The 24,389-nt window shown below is 45.6% G+C and overlaps 2 protein-coding genes across 4 annotated transcripts; one reads left to right on the top strand and one right to left on the bottom strand.

Annotated features, from left to right (window-relative positions):
* Positions 1-821: 821 nt before the first annotated feature.
* LOC306789202 (CTD small phosphatase-like protein) lies at positions 822-13,900 on the top strand. 2 transcript variants are annotated; one of them, XM_079285027.1, is made up of 8 exons: positions 822-1,471; positions 6,670-6,821; positions 6,950-6,982; positions 8,861-8,962; positions 9,765-9,821; positions 10,212-10,304; positions 10,791-10,976; positions 11,110-13,900. In XM_079285027.1, exons 1-8 carry the CDS (start codon positions 1,396-1,398, stop codon positions 11,233-11,235), a joined length of 825 nt encoding a protein of 274 aa, XP_079141153.1. In that variant the 5' UTR covers positions 822-1,395; the 3' UTR covers positions 11,236-13,900. The 2 variants fall into 2 exon arrangements, with proteins under 2 accessions (XP_079141153.1, XP_079141154.1); XM_079285028.1 differs by lacking the exon at positions 6,950-6,982.
* Positions 13,901-15,153: 1,253 nt separating this feature from the next.
* On the bottom strand, positions 15,154-23,414 carry LOC306788716 (1-phosphatidylinositol 4,5-bisphosphate phosphodiesterase delta-1-like; the record flags this gene model as incomplete). Of its 2 annotated transcripts, none has more annotated exons than XM_079284323.1 (15): positions 15,154-15,719; positions 15,921-16,070; positions 16,569-16,701; positions 16,842-17,020; positions 17,153-17,269; positions 17,387-17,546; positions 17,632-17,793; positions 17,900-18,052; positions 18,148-18,292; positions 18,614-18,815; positions 19,106-19,334; positions 19,488-19,617; positions 19,771-19,999; positions 21,088-21,279; positions 23,226-23,414. In XM_079284323.1, the coding sequence occupies 15 exons, from the start codon at positions 23,257-23,259 to the stop codon at positions 15,628-15,630; spliced, it is 2,307 nt and encodes a 768-aa protein (XP_079140449.1). In that variant the 3' UTR covers positions 15,154-15,627. The 2 variants fall into 2 exon arrangements, with proteins under 2 accessions (XP_079140449.1, XP_079140448.1); XM_079284322.1 differs by lacking the exon at positions 23,226-23,414 and adding an exon at positions 22,330-22,429 and having other exon boundaries at positions 21,121-21,279.
* Positions 23,415-24,389: the final 975 nt, after the last annotated feature.

The raw sequence follows: 24,389 nt of genomic DNA, 5'->3' as shown, positions 1-24,389 counted from the left end.
TCAGAGACACACCATAGAATACCTCTGATGATTCTCCAGTCAAATAATAATAACAGAGGATTAGCCTTGAGATGAAGGCATGTGCACGTAGACTGTAGCTTAAATGAAAAAATGACTTATGAACAATTAAAAACGCTGCCGCAAATGTATCAGTGGATAACCAGCGACAAAAGCAATTACTCTTCAGTTTATTTTGGTATTTTTTTAGGTCTATATTAGATGTAGACCTACTGTTCGGTATCAGAATAGACACTATCACATTATAAAGTCAGGACAATATCTAGTGGAGTTCTCAGATTTGTTTTTCATAGTTTTCCATTCATGTTTCCTGTCATGAAGTGATATCTTTGCTACTCCAAATCCGACACTGCAATTGCTTGAACAGAGGCAGGCAGGCACTGTAGCCTACCTACTGTATTGTATAATTATGAATGCAGGGTATCCTCGGAGCATTTTCCTACTTTAGACACTAGGTGGCGCTCTCGACTTGTCAAAATTAGCCCCACAGAACACACACCAAAGGGTTTGACATAAACGTCAACTAATTTACTTGGATTGTTAACCGCTCTCGCTGTTGTTTGACATGAAAGCATGGTAGCCTAAAGGTGTAGCTGAAGTTTCACCACACCCCTCCCCCCCTTACACAAAGTGTATTGTGTTTGAATGCATTGTTTTATTATAAAGAGCTGTAATGTGTTGCGTGAGACCAACAGTAATTACAGAGGAGAGGAGGCTTGAGAAAGCCGCGTCCATCCAGCTGCATGGGTTTGAGCAATGTAGTGCTGCGAGGCAGCCTGAGAGGAGCCATCACAGAAACAAACCCCCTCCCACTCCGAGTGCCCCCGCGTCAGATGCAACTCCAAATACATAAAGCCTCCATGTTGCAAGGGGACTGTGGGGCCATCGGATGAACAGTTTGCGTTAAACTGTGAGCTAACTTAAACAACGTGCTTTCGATTCGTGTTTTTGGACGAGAGCGATCCTCCGACGAGCTTCCTAGTGTTTTCAACGTTGTTCCAGACGCGGCCTCACATTTTGGATGATCGGAGCTTCACAGCTAACTCAAGCTACTTGCTAACTATTTGGCGATTCAACGTCAGTGTTTTTTTTGTGTTTTTTTAAGCCACACACACTGTCTGTGTTGCCCACAAAATACTCGTTTGCAGCGATGGTATTTTGCGGAGAGCCATAAATGACAGCCATCCACCGGCTTCCATCCACCACCGTGCTAGCTGGCTGGCTATCCCCGCAGCCCCAACACTTCTCCTCGGACGGGCGCCTGTCTTTGTGGGCTGGCTGGTCATCCTCATCTTAAACAGCTAGCTCGGAAACCAAGCAAGCGCGCTTGCTCGAATAACATTGTGGGGAACTAAACAGGAATAACCACCAGTCTAAATGGACCACATGTCCATAATAACCCAAGTTTCCAACCCGAAGGATGAAGAAATACAATCCTTTAACCAGGAGAAAGGTAAGGAAAAGTCCATTAGCGGCAGCGAACTAATGCTAGCTGGCTAACTACTTTTCTCCTGACGTTAGCTTTTAGCTCGCGCTTGCTAGCTGCTTTAGTAGTTGAAGACACTGGTTGCCTGCTCGTGATAGTTACACAGAACATGGAAACATAACGAGCATTATTAACAAACTCTTAATAAGCAACAAGTTTATCCGAGTGGCCTCGTCCCGGGTAAGTTATTGAACTAGCTTAACGTCTGTTTGTTGCGCCTTCACCATGAAGAGCGCTCCGGTGACGTGAGGTTTAATCACATTAAGGCTGAATTAATGTTCATTATTTTGTGAAGCAGTAGTTGTCCACACAACATGTGAAGCCAAGTGTTCGCTTCTTAACATTTGTGTTGTCTACACTTTTTTTGTTCTGTGTGTTGGCCACATAACTGGACCTATGATCGGATGATTCACTATGAATCACCAACACAAGAAGCCACAAAGTTCAAAGTGGTGTGGTCTGCATGGTTGCAAAAACAGTTTTTTTAGGGTAAAGAATGCACGCAGACAGAGGTGAACTTGGGTATCTGCTGTCAGTGATGTTGGTAAATGTCATTTGAACAAGCACATCATTTTCCTTAAAAAGAGACTTGTGATTTGGAAAAGCCCTTGAGGGCTTTGGTGACCTCGTAGGATGCACAGATTTGTTCTACTGACGTTATCCGATTATCTGCTTTTGTCTGTCATTTACAGTGGAGCTGTCTTTATATCCGATGAAGTCAGTCTCCTTTGTTGTCTGTTATCCACTGCCAGTCAAGGTGGTGTTTTCTCATTTTATCTCCAGTAAAATAAAACATGTCTATCTTAGATGCCATCATTATTTTAATGTAAGTTAAACAGTCACGTACGTGTAGCTTAAGGGGATATCGGGGTCGTTCTCTGTGCCTTACTTTTCACTTACACTCCATCTGTCATTTCTCTTTATTCATTTATTTATTTATCCATTTTCATGATTTGCATTGGAGGTCAAATCTCTCCATAGATGCTAATGTCCATTCCTGGGGGGGGGGGGGGGCTGCTGCTGCTGCTGCTCTGACACTTCCCGGGTCCCCCATGCCCACGGGAGGTGCATCAGTATCACATCTCAAGCCTCACTTGTCAGACCATTAGTAATGTGAGAACTTAAGTCTTTCAAGCACAACAATGCATTTTCCTCTGAGGGTACAAATGTGTTCCTCTGTAACTACTATGGAATCTGTGTGTGCGTCACGTGAGATGATCTCTGCATGTATGTTGGAGCAATAGGCGAATAGAGGATAAAGGCCGGGACTGACCCATGCAGTATGGATGTTAAGGTTCCACTGCAGTGATACACATTTACTAACATCTCGATATTGTGTCTCGGTAAAGATTTTATCAAGATAGTTAGTTTGAAAGCTGTCAATGTATTTTTAAGGGCTTGTTAGTGTTTAATAAGTCACAGTTTGGTTGCTGGGAGGTTTGTGTCCTTGTGTTGGGAATAAGTGACAGTGATAGGGTCACTGTGTAAGAGCAGTGCTGGGATCATTAGTCAATGAAGTGGTTGGTTCATCTGCTCATGGTTGAAAGGAGCTATGGCTCCACAAATGGTTTGCACTTCCTGTCCCGTAAGTGGGCGTGGTCAGGACTTCTTCGCCTCCCCCATGTGTATTGTGAACATCGTGTGGATATAAGCAGATTGGATCATATTTACATAATATATTCATATTTTATTTTTCTTACATTAGTTATTTACAAAGCTAACAGCCGTATTTAGCTTTTACAAAAAACGAAGTAAATTTAGTTTGTCAGTTAGTGTCACAATGTTCAGAAGATGTGTAGCTTTGGAAAAAACGGGCCCAATATTTACTTTGGTGACTACAGGGTGAAAGTCGAGTAAGAGGACGAAGTAGAGCAGTGATACTGTTTTATTTTATTTTAAGGATGAGGCGCACAGAATGCTTCCCGTGGGGCTGAGTATATCAACTATTAACATGATTATAGAGATAGTATGGCAATGCGCTTCCTTCCACTCGTTCTGGACATTTTGAAAACCGGTTTCATTTGAGTGTAAGGGCCAAAGCTCTGACATAAAACTAACAAATAGAGAATACCTTTGTCCACTTTGTCACAACACGAATATACAGCAGGATTGTTAGCTTTACTTCCTGTGTTCGTTATATTGCCAACCAATGAGTTGGCGGTCCCTTTGCAGTCGTTTAACATAGAGCGCATACCAGCAGCTGTCCGAGAGGAATTTTGACAGGTAGTCTTACATTGCTTGAACAGGCTCCAAGCTGGCTGGACAGAAATTGACCACCCTTGCTCCCAGTGTTCCTCTACTGGCTGTCTAACGACATGCGCCTGCCTCTCACACTGGTTAAATATAGACTCGTTGCCCCTTTGGCCAGAGCACCACTGACCTCGAGGCCAAGTATAACTACTTGCAAAGATGACAATGTTTTGTTTATTTGTTTGAAACAACAACTTGTTGTTCTAAAGAAGCTAATAAGAGCACAAGTGGGTCTTTTTTTTTTCTTGTTGGGAGTTATGCGCTCGGACCTGAATACATTTATGAGATGCAATACATGATCCCTTCCTTCACCCTTAGGATAAATGCTCCTCTGCAGTCATCGTGGCATCCAAGATGTTTCTGAGGATTGATGTATGTGTGGTGGTGTCCACCGAGCACGGCAGTCGTTCAATGACTGTCACTGTAATTTCCACCTGACAGGTTTCGTCAGATTCCAAGCATATTAGGACTACGAGGTTCCCCATTAGTGATGTTTAGCCCCTTATATAATTATTAATTATATTAAAGTCAGAGCTCATCACACGGCAGAGCTCAGGCCGACTGATGGCTGCTTGTGTTGTAGCCAGAGTGCGTTCACCAGCTTGTGAGCATGTTGTGTTTTGAGGTGATAAAAGTGGTTGCTGGTATTGCCGCCTAACTGTTGCCTTGCGTAGTCTGTAGATGATTGTACTCTGTTTTGACGTGTAACATTTTCCAGACGATAGATTAAACACTCCCACTGTCCTTATCATTCGCTCATGTGGGAGGCTTCACTACACAATTTTAAGATAGTTAAATTATTTTTCTGTAGATTAAAGGCACTAGATTAGCGTATTTATTTTTGACTTGCAGTATATACGCATGTGGAAAGTTGGTCCGCTGATAGGTATGTCGTGTTATTTAGACAAACCCACCTACAGTTGACCAACTACAAAGCTTTAAGATATCACTACACTGCTTACAGCACACAGTGATTCAGCTTCTCACTGTGCCAAAGCTATACAACGTGTCAACGATCACAAACCCACCCGTGAGTCTTAACATCCTCGCCTAGAGAGAGAAAGGAGGCTTTTTGTTGGTCAGAGCCGCACTAGAAGCTGTTGTGATACTCACTCACTGATTAATGCTTGATAGTGTGTTTGGTATGTGGACAGCCTCGTGCTGAATATGCTCCACCTGAAAGACCTCGAGGACAACACAACCAAGAGGAACAGCACGGGGAATATGTTGTTGTTGTTGTTGGGTAATAAATGCTTAATGTTTGTTGGTAATAAAACCTTGGAATGTGTCGTAGGAAAGATGTAAACAAAGGAGCTGAACTTTGACCTGTAACTTTGTAAATGAGCTTACTCTCTCATAATTACTACCCTCCGTCTCTTCATAGACCCAGTCAATGTCACTCTGCTTGCCAAAAGCTCTTAATGCGGATAATTCTTTCATTGTTTTTTGGTGTAACGATAATATTTTCAGCACTAGCCGGATACAGTTTCAGACGCACTGCTCCATAATCACTGCTTGACTGAGCTATTCCATGAGCGTAGAGGTTTTAAGTTACTGAGAATAGTGACTGGATGATTTAATGTCTCCTTGTTGATGGATGCATGCTGTACTACTAATTGTCCCTGGGTCGCTCGCTAATAAGATAGACTCTAAATACCCAGCACGGCCTGCCCTTAATTGAAAAGCAGTACGGTAATTAAGGAGGACAGTGATGGAGGTAAATGGCAAAGGGCTTCATGTAGCCGTGACATGCTGCGGCTCCGTCAGTGTCTGACTCATTTAATGCACTAATGAATACTTTTAGCTGTGGGATATGGAATTGATGTACTCTTAGTGTGGTGACTCCACACATTATGCCTTTGACACGAGGCTGCTTGTCCTCGCTGCCTATGCTTGTGATGTATCGGACTGGTTTTGTTGGATTTTGACAAAGCTGGATCGATGTAAAAATAGTTCTGGTATTTGTAAGCTCTGTCTAAAGTGTGTTGTCCTGACTAAGACGCTGTGTACTAGTTATTTGATGTGGATGTTTTCTCCAGGCTGAGTGTTTCCCATGACAAATGTCTGTCGGGTATTTGTTTAAGGTCAAGAGCACAAAGTGGCACAATATCAAGATGCCAAAAGACATGACATAATGCTATTTGCTCCTCGCCGGTCTTCAGTTGCGAAAGCATTCAGGTTGTGTGAGCCGAGGGGTGGGGGTGGGTGTGTGAGGGGGGGGGGGGGGAGTAATGGGTGGAGAGGAATGCAGCCTTGTATAGACTCTCTGGGGTCAGAGGGCCTCCCCCCACCCCCCCTCTTATGCACGTCCAGGCTGCTTCAGTCACTCACCTGCCAGCCGAAACATGGGGAGGCGAATGTAAGCACGCTTTCAAAATGGAGACTCTTTAAGGCCAATCAGGTGAAGGGATCCACGGCAGGGCAAATAGAGGGGGGGGGGGAGGGGAGGAGTGTGGCTTCCAACTTGTCACTATTAATAAGAGCTCGGTGTCTGATTTAGGCCCTGCGCCGTAGTGCTGGAATGACGCTCTGAACTCTCGCTATGTGTGACGGATGAAGTCACCCCAGCCAGCCACGATATTTTCTGATCAGTGGTTCTGCCAGGCCGGGTCAACAGAACCCAACACCAATGCCAGTAAATCACACAGTCAAGGTCCCACCTATTGTTGTGAGTCAGTGCAGCTCACTGCCACTGTGGTCACTTAGGAGGATTGCAATCGACATAAAATCATTTGCTCCCAATCACTCCAGCAGCGTCCACAGCTCGGCATGCAAATACCCAAAAGTAAATGCTTCCCGGCTTCGGCATGCTCCAAATCTTTTTATTTTTTATTTTTTTAAATGACAGAACATCGATTTGCATATCCACTTGTTCACCCTCTCCGCTCTCCCACTCCCTCCTGTTGTTTTGTCAGCGTCCCAGTCGAACAGCAGCCTGAAGAAGCAGAGGAGCCGGAGCATCTTCAGCACATTCTTCTGCTGCTTCCGCAACTACAATGTGGACCCGCCAGCCAGCAACACCAGCTCCCTGCCGCCACCTGTCGAGGAGAACGGATCGCCTCCCAAGGTGGTGCCGCCGCTCCGCTAAACGCATGCCATTTGTTTGTTTGGGATGTTGTCTACGAAATTATCTTCTTTTTGTTCGCCTTCCTGACCCTGTTTTATGTATGAGCGTGTCTCTCTCTTGTGTTGTAGTGTGACCAGGTCGAGGTCATCCCTGTCCCTAGTGTATGTATTGCCTTTCCTTTTCCTTTTTCCTTTGCATGCAGGCTGAGTGGGCTGGTGCTGGCACATCCTGTCTGTGTGGGCTCCGGTGCTCCTCAGAGAGCTTTTTGCTCTGCTACCACACTGCGGTTCAGTACCGGCTGATCGTAGCACTGGCTGCATGGAAGGTTTATATGCACCTATGGGCTTAAATGGCGGCTCAGTGCCTGATCTGCATGGGAGACACTCCTGGTGGTTTGTATGCTTTTAGAAATACTGAGGCACTAACTGTCTTAACAAGTTAAGTGTAAAAACGGTTTCCATTAATTGCCTCAGGTGCTTCCATGCAAGAAGTAAATCCATTTATTGTGCTGCTTATCCGTGCAATTGGATAATATAAGTAAGAGTTGAGCTTAGGGCTGGGCGATATGGCCTAAAAATAAAATCTCCGATTTTTTTACAAAAAATCCGATTCACGATTTAAATCGATTTTTTCCCCCACAAATTTTTGCAGATGACAGAAGCTGTTGAAAACAATTTTTTATTTTATTTTGTGATGATTTTCCCTCGTAGGTTGATAAAAATAAAGTGCAAACAAAACCTGAACATTGTAGAAAGGTGCCTGTAGTATACAAAAAGTATTTGGTCACTCTTTTGTTTGCCTGAATCATTTAAATATAAAATTAAATTAAAGATAACATTAAATGGCATTAAATAGTAGCCTTCCATTGTAAACAACTGTGCAAATGTAACTTTTGACAGTAAGCTTTTCTAACTGAATACACTGATACAAACACAGCATGAAATAAAATGTATGTGACCCTTTACCATTCACATTTTCAAAAGTCCAACATCTGATCTAACATCAACATAACATATTGTGCACAGTAAATAAGTGCATGTAAACAAAATCAAGTGCATTCACAACATAACCAACAGTATTAAACAGTAGTGCATGTTTTTTCTAAATATTTTTTGCCAGGAAGACAGCGTCGCTTGTGCTCCCGCGGTCCTGCTCCCTCCTCAGGGCGCAACACTTCTCCCACTCGGCGGCATGCCTCTGTTTGAGGCTGTTTGTTCTGTGTCAGATGACACGAACCCGAACCATTTCCAGACCACGGAAGACACATTCTTCCCTCTCTTAAGAACGAGAGCTTCACTGCTGGCCGCCATTGTTTTCGTTTGTAAACAATGCGCGCGCACTCAACTACGGGAACCCAACGGGGGGAGGGGTGGGGGCGATTTTCTCGATTTTCAATAAAACACATCGCCTTAAAGCACACATTCGAATTAATCGATTAAATCGATTTATCGCCCAGCCCTAGTTGAGCTCCACGGTGGCGTTTGCTTCCTCAGCTGGAAAGAAAAGGAATTCTATGTCTGGCCAACATACCGGTTAAATCCCCCATCAGTGACTTTATGAGGTTCAACTCTTAACATCCATCCAAAGTCAAAGTCTTTTTTTGTTTGTTTTTTAACGTAGTTCCCACATGACTTCATCCTATCATTCTCACACATGAATTAGAAGTGTGATGGCGTCTCTTAAAACAAAAGGTTAAGATTTGAGTTGCTTTGAAAGCAGCTAAACTTTTATTCAGTCTCCACCGATTTGACAAAAAGATGAGACGATTGATGGCGGTGCGTTCTCTGACTGTAGCAAGGGGGGGGGGGGGGGGTATCCGGTGTTGTAGAGTCCCATAGGGTGTCATTTATGAAGCAGCGGCTCCATTAAACACATCATCTCAGCTGCATTGTCACCCATGGAGATACCCTTCATAACACGGTGTTGGCTTTTCTGCTCAGGCTCACACATTCATTTCTGCAGACGATATGTCTTCTATCTCTCTCACTCTCACTCTCTCTCCATTTATCTGACATTATCTGCCTGGTCTTTCCCCACAGCCACCAGCCAAATACCTCCTACCAGAGATACTAATATCCGACTATGGCAAGAAGTGTGTGGTGATCGACTTGGACGAAACGCTCGTCCACAGCTCATTCAAGGTGAGAAGAGGCCAAAGCTCCAATAGAGGTTTACTGTTGAAGTTGTGCACACTTCTGCCACTGTCAGCGCACGGGCCTTCTGCGTTACAAAGACACAGTCACCCGTTGGCTTGACCGTCTTTGCATAATAAATCCAATTTCTGAAGAGAAAGAAAATCCTGAAAACCTTTACCGACATTGTAAAGCATGCAGTATATATGCCTTGCAATGAGAGTACAACATGATGTATATCTACCATTTTTGTCTTCATATCCAAAACTCAGCCGTCAACGCTGTGTTAAACCCCCTTAAAACACTGTGTAAACAAAGCCAGGAGAGGAGCAGGTGGTGGAGGATGTGCTGTAGTAAGAAGAGGGGGCGATGTTGCAGAGCAGGGTGGTGTCTGTAGTCTGCCGACGTTGGTAATCTCCTTAAGCTTTAAAAAGCATCGCCACAAGTCTAGTATCAGTGGCTGTTTTTGTTACAATCCAGAATATGATGTGTGTCGTCCTCTTATTGCTCCGCTTCCTGTTTATCCGTCCTTTTTGTTTTTTCCCCTCGATCCGTCCTCCCTCTGTCCAGTTGTGACTGAGGGCGACCACCTCGCTGCCTGCTCAGTGAGATTACTAGAGAGGTTGCAGGAGGACAAAGAGTTGGTTTATATTTGGCATAAAAGAGACTTGATTATTTTCTTCTTCCTTCGGAGACGTTACAATCTGTGAATTGCAAAGTTTTAGTGCTCCTAGCAGGACCTCTGCTGGTCGGTTGTGGTACTACACCAACTGTCTGAATGACACTGACCCGCTGTTGTTTCTTCTTGCAGCCCATCAGCAACGCAGACTTTATTGTTCCGGTGGAGATCGACGGTACCGTTCATCAGGTATCGTTCACAGACACACACGCACAATAAAAATACATTTTTAGTGAAGTACATCAGGGTCAAGAGGTCACCTTTGCTCCCACGTGAAGCTACCGAAGAGACACTGGCTGTGATCCGGTTCAAGTAATCCAGGATAGGCTGTGTGTATCCTGGTTGGCCTATTCATGATTACTTGCACTGGGTGGCAGTCGCTGGGCGAAGAGGTGGAGAGCATCTCAACTGTGAGTGAACATATGATGTCTCTTAGAGAGGATTATAACAGCATACTGTCCAAAGACTGCTATTCAATTGCGTGAGTCGTACTTTCAGCCGTGCGTTTCTCTCTCAACACTCGTGTTACACATGCACGTCTCTTCTGACCTGGCCTAACACCCGCGGTGTGTCTTGCAGGTGTACGTGCTGAAGCGACCCCATGTGGACGAATTTCTCCAAAAGATGGGCGAGCTATTTGAATGTGTCCTCTTCACAGCCAGTCTTGCCAAGGTGTGTTCAGACACGTCGCCTGTGCTCACACGTGCGCTTTGGTTACAAACCGGTGCCTGTGGAGCAACATTTTCCTGTTTCCTTCTTCTGGTATATTTCATCTGCTCCTGCTGTCTGAATGTTCACACTTCCTCTGCCTCGCTCTCCATCTGTGTCTTTTTGCATCTTATCCAATAATGCAAATGCAATATGCAACGAATGAGACGGAGACATAACCATGTGAAGGGCCTCCTGTTTGTGTAGCATCAGATGTTCCCCGTGCTGAGTTGACGGCTAGCTGTCTGTTGTGCTTTTTGTGTCATAGAGTAGTATTCTCTGGGGTGTCGTCGGGTAAACGTAACCTGCTTCCTTTTTGCACTATTAGCGTAGCGTCTGCCAGTTGTTGGAGCTCTAGCTGAGGCATACACCACCGCAAAGATTTTTGATCTGTATTTAAATGAATCGCCGTAGTGGTGACATGTTGCGTGTCTGTTTTGGTTGGGACAGTATGCAGACCCTGTGGCAGACCTGCTGGACCAGTGGGGTGTGTTCCGAGAGCGACTCTTTAGAGAATCCTGCGTTTTCCACAGAGGGAACTACGTCAAAGACCTCAGTCGGCTGGGACGAGAGCTCAGCAACGTTGTCATCGTTGACAATTCGCCCGCCTCTTATATTTTCCACCCAGAAAATGCTGTGAGTTCCTCAACCATACGTTGTTGTTTTTGGTTCTATTCCCATGTTTTGAATATAGTGGTGGTCTTCTTTATAAAGTACGAGTTGGTATAAGAAGAAAAGCTAACTGCAGGTGGTCTTCCCATCTCCCAAGGTCCCCGTCCAGTCCTGGTTCGACGATATGAATGACACGGAGCTCCTGGACCTGCTGCCTTTCTTTGAGGGACTCAGCAAAGAAGAAGAGGTTTACGGAGTCCTGCAGGATCTGAGAGGCAGGTAGCAGGACACACCACAGCGCCGCCTGCCGCCGGTGCTCTCCATCCTCCCCTCTCGTCGATCTCTGCCCTTTTTCTACAACCACACCTCTCAGACTCAGGCGGATCGTCCCACAAGCGCCCCTCTTGTCTCTGCCCCAAGGGGACGCCTCGGGGTCTTAACTGTGGAAACCTCCATGTAACCCCCCCCCCCCCCCCCCCCCCCGTCTAACCTGGTGACTGGCTGCCTTCCGAGTGCCATCAGCGAAAAACACTAAAATATCCCAGGAGCACTGTGTTTCAAACAAACAAAAAAACCCACACCAGAAAGTGTACAGAGCGTCCTAAGTTGATAACAGTGGGGACAAAATGCTAAGAGAAATGAACTCTGGTCTTCATTTTTTAAACCAACAAAGTTTTACTATTCGGTGAAGTGCTTATTTTAAAACCAAAAAAACAACAAAAAAAACCGCCCAACAACAACGTTTTGTTTGACATTTCTTTTGTGGTTCCACACAAAAGTCTGAGACGATCTCGTCCTCGTATTGTTGCTATGCAGGCTGTTTGGCAGAAGGAAGGACTGTGATTCTCTTTTCTTACTGAATGAAGTGCCTTGTGTGAATGTTGTTTATATGGGGAGATATTTTGTACTTGGCATATTTCCAGAGTACTTCAGTCTTTTCACACAAAATATGCTTTAAAGTAGACAAAGAAGTACCTTCATATAAACGTTTGACTTCCTTTTGTTCTTTTTGATTCATCAAATGCTGGGTAAATGTCTCCATAATCTTGTTTTTTCCCCCGGCATGCTTGTGCCATAATATAGACGTGACTTTCTTTCTTTCTGCTTTCATTATATGTAGAAATATTATGCCCCACCTGCAAGTACAGTAGTTCTTCAGATGACATTGTGCCATTTATCTTCTGTGTCGTCGTCGTCCCCCCCCTACCACACACACACCTAATTTTATTATTTGCCAAATAAGCAAATTCATTTTTTAATTTATCAGGCTTCATAGCGTTGCCAGGGGTTCAGCCATAACCATTAGTAGTATGTATAGCATTTTAGGATTTGTTCTTTTGACAAATAGTTGTCCAATACATTTGTATGTTTTTATTGTCACGAGATCTTTGTCATGTTGTGCTTATCATAAGGCTAGCTGTTAGCCCGCTTCATCTTCTTGTCTTTTCTTTCCCGGGGGGGGGGGGGCACACAAGTGTTGCAGCTTCACCCTCAGGGGATGTCCTCTTCAGGGACGACAGGACGGCGTTGGTTGGAGTCTGTCTGTGTTGAAGTAGCACCATTGTCTCTTGATTTACAAACGCCGATGGCCCGGTCTCGACCAGTGGAGACGATGTGCGGTGTTTACCTTCCCAGACTCTTCTTACCTGCTCTTCACCTCAGTGCCTGCGTTTTGAGAGGCGCCATGCCAACCGGATGCTGCAACATCAGCTACCATGGCAATAACCTTTTTTTTTGGAAGTGTTTGGGTTTTCGATGTCTCGAGCACTTTGACGAGGTTCCGTTGACGCTAAAGGGCGGCCTGGTTATCACGAGGACTTTTAGTGTTCACGATTGAACCTTAACACATTAATTTCTTACATTATTTGACCTGAAAACTGGACATACACGTATAAGTTAGTGTAATTTGTTTTGTTTTTCAACGAGAAACTGAAACGACTTGAACGATGCTTGGTCTTTTTCAACAACAAAAGCCAAAAGGACCTTGTATAGTGATCTACATTGCCATACATTATCAGCTTTTCATGTGCAAGGAAGTTTAAAAAAAGGAAGCAAGAAATAAAGAGAGGGCGCCTTCCAAACCTACAGATGAGTGCTCAGTCCTGGGTCCTCCTCCAGATGTTGGGGGCCGGCTGTAAGAGGACCACTACTGGGGCACCGCAACAGGACTATGAGGAACCTCATAGCAATTTCACCTTACTGCCTGTGGAGGCACAAAGCAACGCTTCTGCATCAAGTCCAAGGTTACATCTACACGCTTTAGCATCGTCTCATTAGTACTTTCTGATGGAGTGTGAAATCAACAATGAATTATCATTATGAAAGGCCGACACTACTTTATAATTCAGCTCCTACAGGCCTATTGAAAGATTTCCTTTTGCAGAAGCATTTGTGTTGGTGGTGAGCTCATGATGATGGTTTCAGTGCAATCTCTTCTTTTCTTTTGTTATAAGAAGCGACTTCTCAACCTCGATGACCTTCCTCTGAAACATGTTTGTATCATTGTGATATTTTTCTACCTACCTTTGTCAGTATTTGGTTTGAGAAGTTGCATATTACCAGTTGTATCCAGCTTGTTCTCCCCTTCCTTTCAGATCTGTAATGTCCCCGTCTTGCCTCTGGTAAGAATTCTCAGTCAGGTCTCGTCTTTCCTATCGGGGGACATGTGTGTGTGTGTGTGTGCGTGTGGGTGCGCACAGGCATCATGTTTGTGCTAACTTTCAGTTTTTCTGTTTTGTATCACCTCGCTCATAATCACACATCATTTTGTATTGATTTAACACCATGGTTCTACAACACTTGAGTTCAAGTCAGTGGTTTTTTTGGTTCACTTTCTATTTTCAAACACGTGTCTGTCATGGTTGGCTTACTTCGAGTGTCGGCAGCGTGTTTTCATCCCGAGCATCACTTTTCTTTCTTTCCATAATAAAAAGGATTCATTGAAACAATTGTCATGTCTACATTTTTTCTTTTTTTAAATTCAAATGCATGACACGGTACATGAAATAAGGCCAAAGATCATCACTTCAAACGTGTGTGATTGAGGTTTCCAATGTCTGTACCTGATGTGCTCTGATAACTCAAAAGGTCCTGCGAATGTCACTGTGTTCTGTTCGAATAAGCTCACTGTAAAATATACTTTATACATTCATTTCCTTCCAATCATGTCACAATAAAGCACATTTTTTATGGCGGAATGTCGCTTGTCTTCTGTGAGCAGCTTAATGGCACGTTTACGTGGCCTAAATGAGCTGGCACACTGAGGTCACGTCGTCTTAGAACAAGCTTATTTGATCTCGTGCAAAAATGTCCGTCAACAAATTCAATTTAACCTCCAATAAATTAGATTTGTGGGCAGGCAAGATGGCTGCTTGTGGCCAAAAATGACGCCGTGAAAGTGAACCAAAGGTAAAGCAATGAGCTGGAAGAGGCTTAAAAAAACCTCCAGCAGCGCTTAGGGGGAATTGCAGAGTGGGTAGTTACTAAATGTAACCGCTCTCACATTCAACAAGTCATGCAACCACATCATTTAGGACAAAGATTAGTTATGGCTGCTTTATGTACAAAATACATAAAATATCCTTACATTAGTCAAAGGCTTAAATGCCGTTCAACCGTGCACTAACCCGTGAGCGGTGCATTTATGTGCATCACCTCCATGACTTCCTTTTGATTGTTTGTGTACCAAAGGCGTGTCCATCCAACGTTCACTAGGCCAATGCTTTTACTCTGTGGAAAGGCTGAAGCTCTCTTCCTGTTTGCACAATATAAAGTGATTCAACACGGGACTATACAGTTGTAAGATTCCACATGAGTCCCAGGATTATTAAATCATCTTTAAAGTCTTATAAGACTACAGAGACAAAAGTTTATCCTCAGATAAGTGAGACAGTTTAGTTCAAAGTGCTGGAAAAAGCAAGTTACCGCCTCCTCCAGTCAGTCATCATCAGACATTTGTATGAAATTGTCATAACTAGCATATCATTTACCAAGTTGTGTGTGTGTGTGTGTGTTTCGTGAAGGCACGGTGACCTTTGACCACCAAATTCGTGGACGTTTGTACCACATTTGAAGAAACTCTCTCCAGGAGTTCCTGAGATGACACGTTGGCAAGAACGGGCAGGACGGACGGACTAGTTCCTCCAGCGACGGCCATCACCGGCGAGGAGATATAAAAACGCCAGTGAGACAGGTGTTCATGTTTAAAACTTTTATCTTCATCTTGATTTACAAAAAGAAGAAGTAGTCGTGACGATGTTACATGAAGAAAATAACCACACTTGACTAAAATGACTGATGGATACAAAGCACATTGTTTCCATGTTGGCTTATGTTTCTCCAGAATTCATAAAAGGGTCATTTAAAAGACTTAAATAGACAATACATCAACAGACTAGAAATGAGGGACACCGTTGAAGGTGTCATGTCACTCATGTGGAGCATTTTAAAAGTCTGGCAAACCTGCTGTGGATGTGCAGCATTTGCAGAGTCCTTTAGCTTGCTGAGAAGATTGTGGTATTTATCTGACGTTTAGAGTAGCAGCTCAAACTACTGGAATGAAGCCAATAAGTTAATCATGAACTTAAAACAACAGAGGAAAAAAAACAAAACAATGACTCAACAGCAGAAACGGCGGCTGTGTTTCGGAGGTCCTTCTTTCCCCGTCGGTGACGTCTCACTCGGCATCAACGACCATAATGTGTACAAAGAGTCCAGCTGAGGGGAGGACGTCTCCGTTCTCATTGAGCAGAGGCACGTGTCTGTATCCTGTGTGGGAGCACAAAGCGGCTGCAGTCAGTGGTGAAGACGGTGAACTGAGCTCTCTGTGCTCGACCAGAGAAGAGGACAGCTTGAGCTCATTTATGAAGTGTGAAAACAAGGAACTGTTTGACATCCTTCGGGGTCAACAGTGAGGGGGAGGGAAAACAGAACATTTTGCAAATATCCGCTGCCAGTTGCTGAACTCACCCATTTTTAAGCTGTTGAATGGAAGCGTGTACTGCCCAACAAACTCATTATCAGACGTGGAGTCGTGGTCTTCAATGGTGAAGCGCACCAGTGCTAGCTCTGGCACATACACATCAAGCTGGAAGTTTTCATTCCACACTGGGTTGAAACCTTCAACCGGGAAAAAAAAGAAAAAAAAAAAAAGATGAAATGCACCGTCAGAAGTTGTGAATCATTCATTTGTGAAGCATTCCGGCTCCAGTTATTGGGTGATCTTTTAACCAGCCTCCTCTACTTCTGCCTCAAGGGCTGCCCTCGTCCCCCAGAGTGCATTTCGGGGGGAAAAAACACCCAGAGGGCGTAAATACTTTAGTTGTATGCAGCTGTGAGCTTTACATGTTGAAGACGGAGTCACAGGGTAGGCAGAGCAGGCACCCCCCCCCCCCCCCAGTAAACAAGAGGCAACAGTCTTACAACTGAAGCAAAATGCCACCGTTGTTGTGGCTGCATTGCATTCTGGTCTCCCGAGGCTACTACAGGTAGAGACATGTTCTGAAGTCACGCGTCATAAATGCAAAAACACAAAGTATAACACCTCTTGGTAAACTGCATTGGCAAATAAAAGTACAGTACAAAACACAAGAATATCGCGTTTGAAGGGAAAGGTACCGTTGTTTTCAACCGCGATGGTCTCTTTCTCAGCAACATCAGCCTGCACTCCGTACACCTGCACTTTAACCAACGGGTCCACAATGGAGGATTTCTTCTTGTTCACTTTGGGCAGCTGCTGGGCAGATATAACCTGGCGACAGGGAAGGGTACATCACGTCAGACGGTGAAAGATCCTTCCCCATCCCAACTCTGCACAATGCTGAACAGCGTGATTTGTGAACGGGGAAGCGCGACAGCGAATGTCAGTCAATGTCAGTGAAAAACACTCACCATGACATGGAGCGTCTTGTGCTTCAGCCAGTCTCCTCGGGTCAGGGTGATGGGGTCGAACTCCGTGGCTACGTCCCGCATGAAGGCCGGTTTCAGGATGTAGCCGCTCTTTCCGTTAACCAGGAATCTGCCCTGGTTAACATCCATGTCTGTGCAGGCTGTCTGGAAGTTTAAGGCCACTGAAAAGGAAATAAGAAGAAGACGCAGAATGATGAATCGAAAATAAGCCAACGTCTCCCATCAGTCGGTTGTGACATTGGACTGTACACGTGAGCGATTGGAATTCCCTCCTTGCGTCAGAAATCGTGTACCCATTTGGCAGCCGGCGTTCCACAGAGGCACTGGGTTGTAGTTGGAGGAGTCGGTCCTGGAGCCTCCTGGATAGATGCGGCTCAGCTTGTCCACGTTGTGGCGGATGTAGGAATTGGCTGCAGAGAGCATATCGAGACAGAAGAACAGTCATCTACTGAGCTGAGAAGCTAGATCCTGATCTTCTGTCATAAATCTGGACACAATAACATTTGAGTGAATCCAGCCTTCCTCACCCGCCTCCTCTGCCAGCGTCATGGCCTTCTGCTCCTTGAAGGACGACATCTCGTAGAAGCTCAGGTTTCGTCTTGCGTCCTCAAAGCCGTGGAAGTGGACGCTCTTGCAGTAGACCACCATGTCAGACAGCTCTTTCGCTAGTTTCAGCTTCTTTTTCGCCTATGCATCAACAGGGAAATCAAGTGTCGGTACAAAATAAACGTCTAAAGAAATGTTAGCGGAGGTCATCTGTGCGACGCCCCACCTTTCTCTTCTCTTCCTCCTTCTGTTCGTCCTCCTCGTCTTCATTATTCGACTCGTCCTCCTCCGTCACGTCCGCGTCGTCGGCCGCAGCTGCCTCGGGCGCGAAGCTGGCCTCCAGCTTGTTTAATCTCTTCCCTTTGATCAGGAACTTCCCCTTCAGCTCCTGAAGTGGAACAGTGTAGGCCCGTGAGCAACTTGACGTCAAAGCGCCCCCCCCCCCCCAAAAAAAGAAAGAAGAAATCTGCCGATCGACAAGAGTGGACACAAACCTCGGGAGATGGAAAGTCAGTGGGCATTCCGTCCCCCAGGGGGGAGGTGATGAGTGCACCGCCCAGGATGGAGCTCATGTGGTGGGCCATGACCTCCTGCTGCGCCACACTGCAGTGGTTCTCCAAGGAGAGGATAACTGGGTAATCGGACGTCTGGTGGGGGGACGAGCAGACAGAAAACAGAGAGCGCTCAGGTCCAGAACATTCACGTGGAAGCACTGACGGACATTAACGGACGCCAAACGCACCTTAAAGGCGTACTCCTTGATGGATTTGATGGCGTCCTTGAAGAGGATCTTAGAAGTCAGCGTGTAGCCGTGGTAGATCTCCGGCTCACCGTCTGATCCGTCCCAGATGTCCAGCTCCACACAGCGGCAGCCCTTCAGCAGAGCCCTGAGAGGGTCACAACCAACATCAGAGCCTGAACGGTGGGACTAAAGAAAGGCTCTGTAGAGCCGCACGAGGGTTGGCGTTAATAAACACCTCAGCAACAACTAGGAGAAATGCATTTGAATTGGGAGAAGTAGCAAATCCTTACATTTGTCAAGCTGGAACCATTTCAATCACTTCAACGATGAATCAACTAACAAAATGGTTGTAGAAGAATTTTTTCCGTCTGTCAAATGGGGACTCAATCAACCAATCAGAGTGGGTCTTCACTTTCCACCTCTCCACCGTCACACAGATTCTCACGGGCTGGAGGAAAGCGGTTACCTGACGTAAGCCTCCGTGCTGCTGGGCCCTCTGAGCTGGTCCTCCATGAGGTAGGTGTTGTGCGAGGAGGAGATGAAGTACTGGTTGAGGGGCCGGCTCATGTCCTGGTGCACCTCCCTGTGGTCTGGATTGAGGACCATGGTCTCCGGATGGTGCAAGTACATGAGGAAGCCGTCTTTGGACAGCAGCTTCTTCTCCTTGGCTGAAAGAACACGAGGAGAACGGCAGCAATGGTTTATTTCGCATAGGAATCCGAGATAAAGACCTCGAGTTATGTTCTGCACCTCTTAGCATTCGTGTTGACAGTTGCCCTTAAAAAGCCCCGTCGAAAAAGGTGAGCTGGCTCCCCCGGCATGATATTTGAGATGCACATCACCTGATACATAATAACAATCTAAATGCGAAATACAAGGATCACGGGCCCTGCTGGGTTTCAGCAATACCTGAAACACCTGAAACAAAGAGCCGGTTATTTCAGCGCGCCGTACTGACCGTTTTCGTCTGGCTCGTGCTTCTGGATAATGCAGTGTGCGTCGGCCAGCGTGGCCTTCTCTCTCTGCTGTTCCATGAGGAAGTCCACCAGGTTCTGAGGACTCATGAAGCCCGTGGTTTTAGCGAACTCTCCGTAGATGACGTCGATCTCCTTCCGGTGGGTCAACAGGTCATAGACATGTTTGATCTCCTCCCCAGCCAGGTAGCCCGATTTGGATTTGTCGCATTTCTGTGCGGCGGAAATGTCAAATGAGTGCTTAAATCATACATTTACATCTGTTCATGGACACTGCATCAATTACTTTTTTGTTTCATTGCTCCTGAGGATATCTACTCATGACTCTGACATTTAGGAATCATTCAGAAGCTCGGAGGGCATCACCTGGAAGAGCATCTCAGCGTAGTCGTCATCCACCTCGACGTTGATCAGACGCAGGAAGTTCTTGAGCTCCGACTGACTCATCTTACCATCTTTGTTCTTGTCGGCTTTCCTCAGGCAGCTGAAGATCCAACTATAAAGCTTGTAATGTAAGGAGAGTAGCTGTAACGCCGTCTTTCTGTCTGCATTGTGAAACTGTGTGCAACAGGAGCTCCTGAACCACAGACAAATGAGTCACGTCCAAACGGCTAGCCTAACCCTAACCCCGCTCCCATGAGAAGGATACTGCTCCGTCTTCTGCTGCCTGTTCAGGTCCTTTCTGCAGGAGACCACTTTCTCCAGGCTGCTGACCCACTGCTTGGCCTCCTCCTCTGAGCTGGCGATGAGGTCCAGGTTCTTGCGGCGGCCCTTGAACATGATGGAGAAGCAGCGGCCCTCCACCTGGTCATCCGTGTTCTTCCTCAGGCCCTCCGATTGACGGCCCATTCGCACCGCCGAGATATCGTCGAGTGAAACTGAAGACAGGAGAAGAGTTGCAAATGTTTTTGGGGGGTTTTTCTCCACTTCAGGCTCTAGAAGACATTTTTGTCACCCATTTGAAGCACAGATTTGATGTATTTCAGTGTGGCAGCTTTTCTTTATCAAGGACTACTTTTAACATACTCTGTGTATTACATTAAATATATATTTTTCATGTTTACTTTGTAGGTCTATGGTGCCGTGATGCGATTATGAACCTCGATTGATTGAGTGATGTCATTTTGCACTGTGACCTGATTGGTCCACGTGAGTCTACCAACCTATTTAAGATACCGTATGCTCTCCTATTGCCTGGAACAGTAACCGGATGAAGGTCTAGGGGCCGACACGTTAATAAATATCTCTGAGTGCGAGTGACGAGCAGTGTGCGGGAGCCTTGCTGTTCACTTCCAGAATATATCGTTCAGTAAGGGAATTGTACTATGTCTAATCGTGCTATGAACAAAAAGGCAGCTCTTTTGTTATTTTTGTTATCTTCAGGAGTCACAGACCAGCCTGCTTGGTAAACACAAAGCTGCTGTTTGAAGTTTGCCAACGCCACATTACGAGTTTCGCGAGACTGCATTTCAACATCTGCTGATGTGCAAAGTCGTGCGATGCACCTTTAAGGGTTGCATGTCATCACGTGTGGCGATAGAGAATGAAGACACCACTATGTCACAGTTACCAAACTGAGAGTTTATGGATGTAATCCAAGGCACAAAATCTGACCTACTGCAACCACTCCTCTGCACACTATAAAAATATCACTATCTTCATAAACACACCCACAGAACATAACAATGCTATCTTGAGCAACCCAGTTGCGTGTGGTAATGCTGAGGACTTTCAGACAGGAATAATCTTGTCATCGCGCTTTGATCTATCCTTCACTTTTATAATCCATGAATAAAAAAATCCATCTGGTTTGAGAAAAGACTGATTTACTTGTAACAGTGCTGGAGACACAAATCATATTGATGTGATAACTTTAAGTCAGAAGTAAAGAAGAGGTGTGAGACGTGTGTCCAGCACAAACATTAGACAGATGTGTGGAAGAGTTGTTGTTGGTCAGGTCTCACACATGCAGCTGGGTAGCTGGGACGGCAGCACTCACAGGTCTTGCTGTCCTTGAAGGTTCTCTTCGATTCACGCCACATGGTCTTGCAGTCCTCCATGAGTCTGAAGTAGCGGGTCTTCTTCCAGGACGGGGAGAGGACCTTGAGGAGGTCTCCCCCCTGCAGGAGGAACTGGAGGTCCGGATCGCCATCCATTTCTGTGAACACCCCCCCAAAGGAACAGAGAGAACAATCCAACAGATTAAACACTGCTTTTCTGTAAAGTGTTCTGAACTGAAGCCCATTTTACTGGATCCATGTGTCAGGTAACTGAAAGAGTAAACCCTGCTCCCATCTTCTCCTTTTTTACCTGAATTTATCTCATCAGAAAAACTGCAGGAAATAAGGAAATGTTCAAACCACAAGCAACAAAAGCTGGCTGATTAAAAGCCCTTCACCATGCAACGTTTTAGATCGATAGATCGATCGACAGGTATAAATACTGTACAAAGCCGGAACACCAGCCTCTGCTGGGTAGGGTAGTTGAAGTCAAATATTTATCTTTTTATATTTTAATATTTATCGATCGATCGATCGATCGATAGATAGATAGCGTGTGGTGCTAAACCTTATATAACAAGTATGATCTCATTTTCAGAGTCATTGAGTCGACAGATGAATTTATACATGAGATTTCTTAAAACGGTTTGGAAAGTGTTGACTCGTGCAGCCACAAACATTTCACTAGCACTGCTCCATCTCGGTCTCTTCAACAGTATTCTCATGGCGTCATTGTACACTACTTGAAGTTTCTGTAAACTCTTTTTTTCTGCAGTTTGACCACAAGTGTGCAGTAGAGTGGAGTACAATATTCTCTGCACAGAGACATCTTCACTCCATCTGTACACAGCCCAAACTTGCGTGAGAGACTGTTTGCATGTGCATACATCATACCACATTGCCTGGAAATGTCGTTATCATCGGTCATGTGTTCTGTTAAAAAACGACCAAGAGATTTGACTTCGCCACAGACACCAAGAGTATTGTCAGACAATTTGAAGTCAGGGAAGTTTAGACATTTGTCCTCTTTAGTTGGACAGATCAGGATCGCACTCTTACTGGCGGTGTAGTTGAAGTCATGTTCCACATAAAACAACAAGTTGAGATCTGTGGCAACAAAGCACGCCACTTAGTAATCTCACCCCGGATAACCCTTTGGCCAAGTCTGCTACAAGAAGTCCGCTAGAAAGAATTGCAGAACAGCCTACCTAGGAGCTTTGCGTTCATTTGTATCACCTTCTGTCTTCTGGCATGGCGGCGTGCTTCCTCCGACTTGTTGAGCTCGGGTTCACCTCGCAGGCAGTACATGGTGCCGCTGCGGTACCGAGACGCTACCGGACTGCGTTTGTCGGGGCGATGGGACCCACCAGTGTGTCGGAGGAGGGCGTGGACCAGCCCCACTCAAAGTTCATCTCCGATAGGACTCTTGGCAGCCACGCACGCGCGTCCAGCTCACGTTACTATACGACTACTAGCGATGATGTGTGTGCAACGTTACGTGCCGCAGCCAGAGGAAGCGGTTCAAAACATCCGCCTTGTGCAATTATTAACTAGCGACAGCATTTACAGCCCCTGCACGATATAAAAGTTACAGCCGGCATATAGTGTCGATGACTGTTGACTCGCGGGCTCCATCTAGTGGCGACCTCGCGGTACAGTCACGTGCTGTGTTCTGGGTTTCAACCTCGGCCAGATTTGTTCACTTTCAATACGCGTAGGCTACATGTGCTGATTAACAGGTCAACAAACACACTGGATCCCGAGAGGAGGGACACATGGGCCTGTTTAGCGCCTGCTGCAACAGTAGCGGGTTGTTTGTGTTTTAATGGGGCAATGCGCTGCTTTGGGTTTGGAAACACTGGTTTTGATTGCGGGGTAAGGTGAAACTCCTGTAATGGAGCCACACCTTCAGGTACAACATAAACGAACCGGTGATCTTTTTCGAACACGTTTCGTTCAATGTACAGTGAATATCCGCAGTTAGTGAAGAAAAACCTCCGATTGCAAACATTACAATGTAAGAAAACACGAGAGACACTCAAACACAAAACATTCTGGAACAAAATTACTTTAATTACCACGGTTACACAAAAATGTGTCCTACCGTTGCTTTTCTTTTCGATCCCATTCGTTTCCATCCCTACTGAATTGTGGGCTCTCTCTCCTTTTACGCAGCAAGTTTGTTTTTCCTCCCTTTTCACTTGATGCCCCGTTTCATCCAAAGTTGCTCCTTCTTTCCATGTGCGCAAGCTTAGGTTAAGAACACTTCCTTCCGAGTGTGGGATCGCTGAACCGAGGACGACACAGGTGGGTCGCTACTTGCAGTCGGAGTGATGTCAGCACTCCCGGAGGCTCCAACACCGGTTTGACAAGCCTGCCATGCGAGCCACACTGCTGATGACACAACAGGGAATACGGTTACACCTCAACGCTTTTGTCATCAGGCGTGGAACTGGTCAACACAACAGACTGATTTAACAGCCAGCTATTGTTTTTTTTTGTTGCAGCATAAAAGGACAACTTTAATCCAAACCATTTTATTGTTCAACTCTCTAAAACACTTCCTCACCCAAAGGTAACTCTAGATGTGAATAAACAGGGCGGGGGAGTTAACCTCGGAGGCACCCATACGCCTCAAGAGACTGTTCAGGTTTTTCTATTGATACAATGTGGAATTTCACTTCACCTCCATTGATATTTGCTGAAAGCGGCTTTTGGCAATTGCACTTTCATGCAGGCACCTGCACCCCTTTTGAGCACAAGGTAAACATGATCAAGAAGGCTGCACAGCAGAGTTGGCTCGCAGCCAGACCACATAGTTGACATTAAGTTGGAGCATATTTGTTGCACTGAGTGGGTCAGATGCAGTTTTGTTTTTTTCTTGCTTTTCTTTTCATGTGCAGCTTAGCCTTGGCAGGATAATAGCACTGCAATCACTGGTGCGTTGGGGCTCTCAGCACTTCCCTTTCAGGCCGGGCTTACCCTCAGCGCCCTGTCAGCATCAGGATGAGTGGGCTTTAATGCAGCATCAGGATGAGTGGGCTTTAATGCAGCATCAGGGGGAGAGCTTCCAGCTTCCGGGCCGGGACCACCTCCAACCCCCCCCCCCCACCCCCACCCCCCCCAAAAAACACGAGGTTCAGGGGAACACGCAGGAAAACAGAGTGCAGTGCAGCGTTGTCTTTGGAACAAGCGGGTTACACTTTACACACTTGCACACTTTCATCTGGGCGCCTCTCTGCTCCATGTCAGCCATTTGTGCCTTTTG

The sequence above is a fragment of the Melanostigma gelatinosum genome, assembly GCF_949748355.1.
Source record: "Melanostigma gelatinosum genome assembly, chromosome: 15".
NCBI classification, from domain to species: Eukaryota; Metazoa; Chordata; class Actinopteri; order Perciformes; family Zoarcidae; genus Melanostigma; species Melanostigma gelatinosum.
Note: the sequence above shows the minus strand (reverse complement) of the source record. Positions and strands in the feature narration are given on the sequence as shown.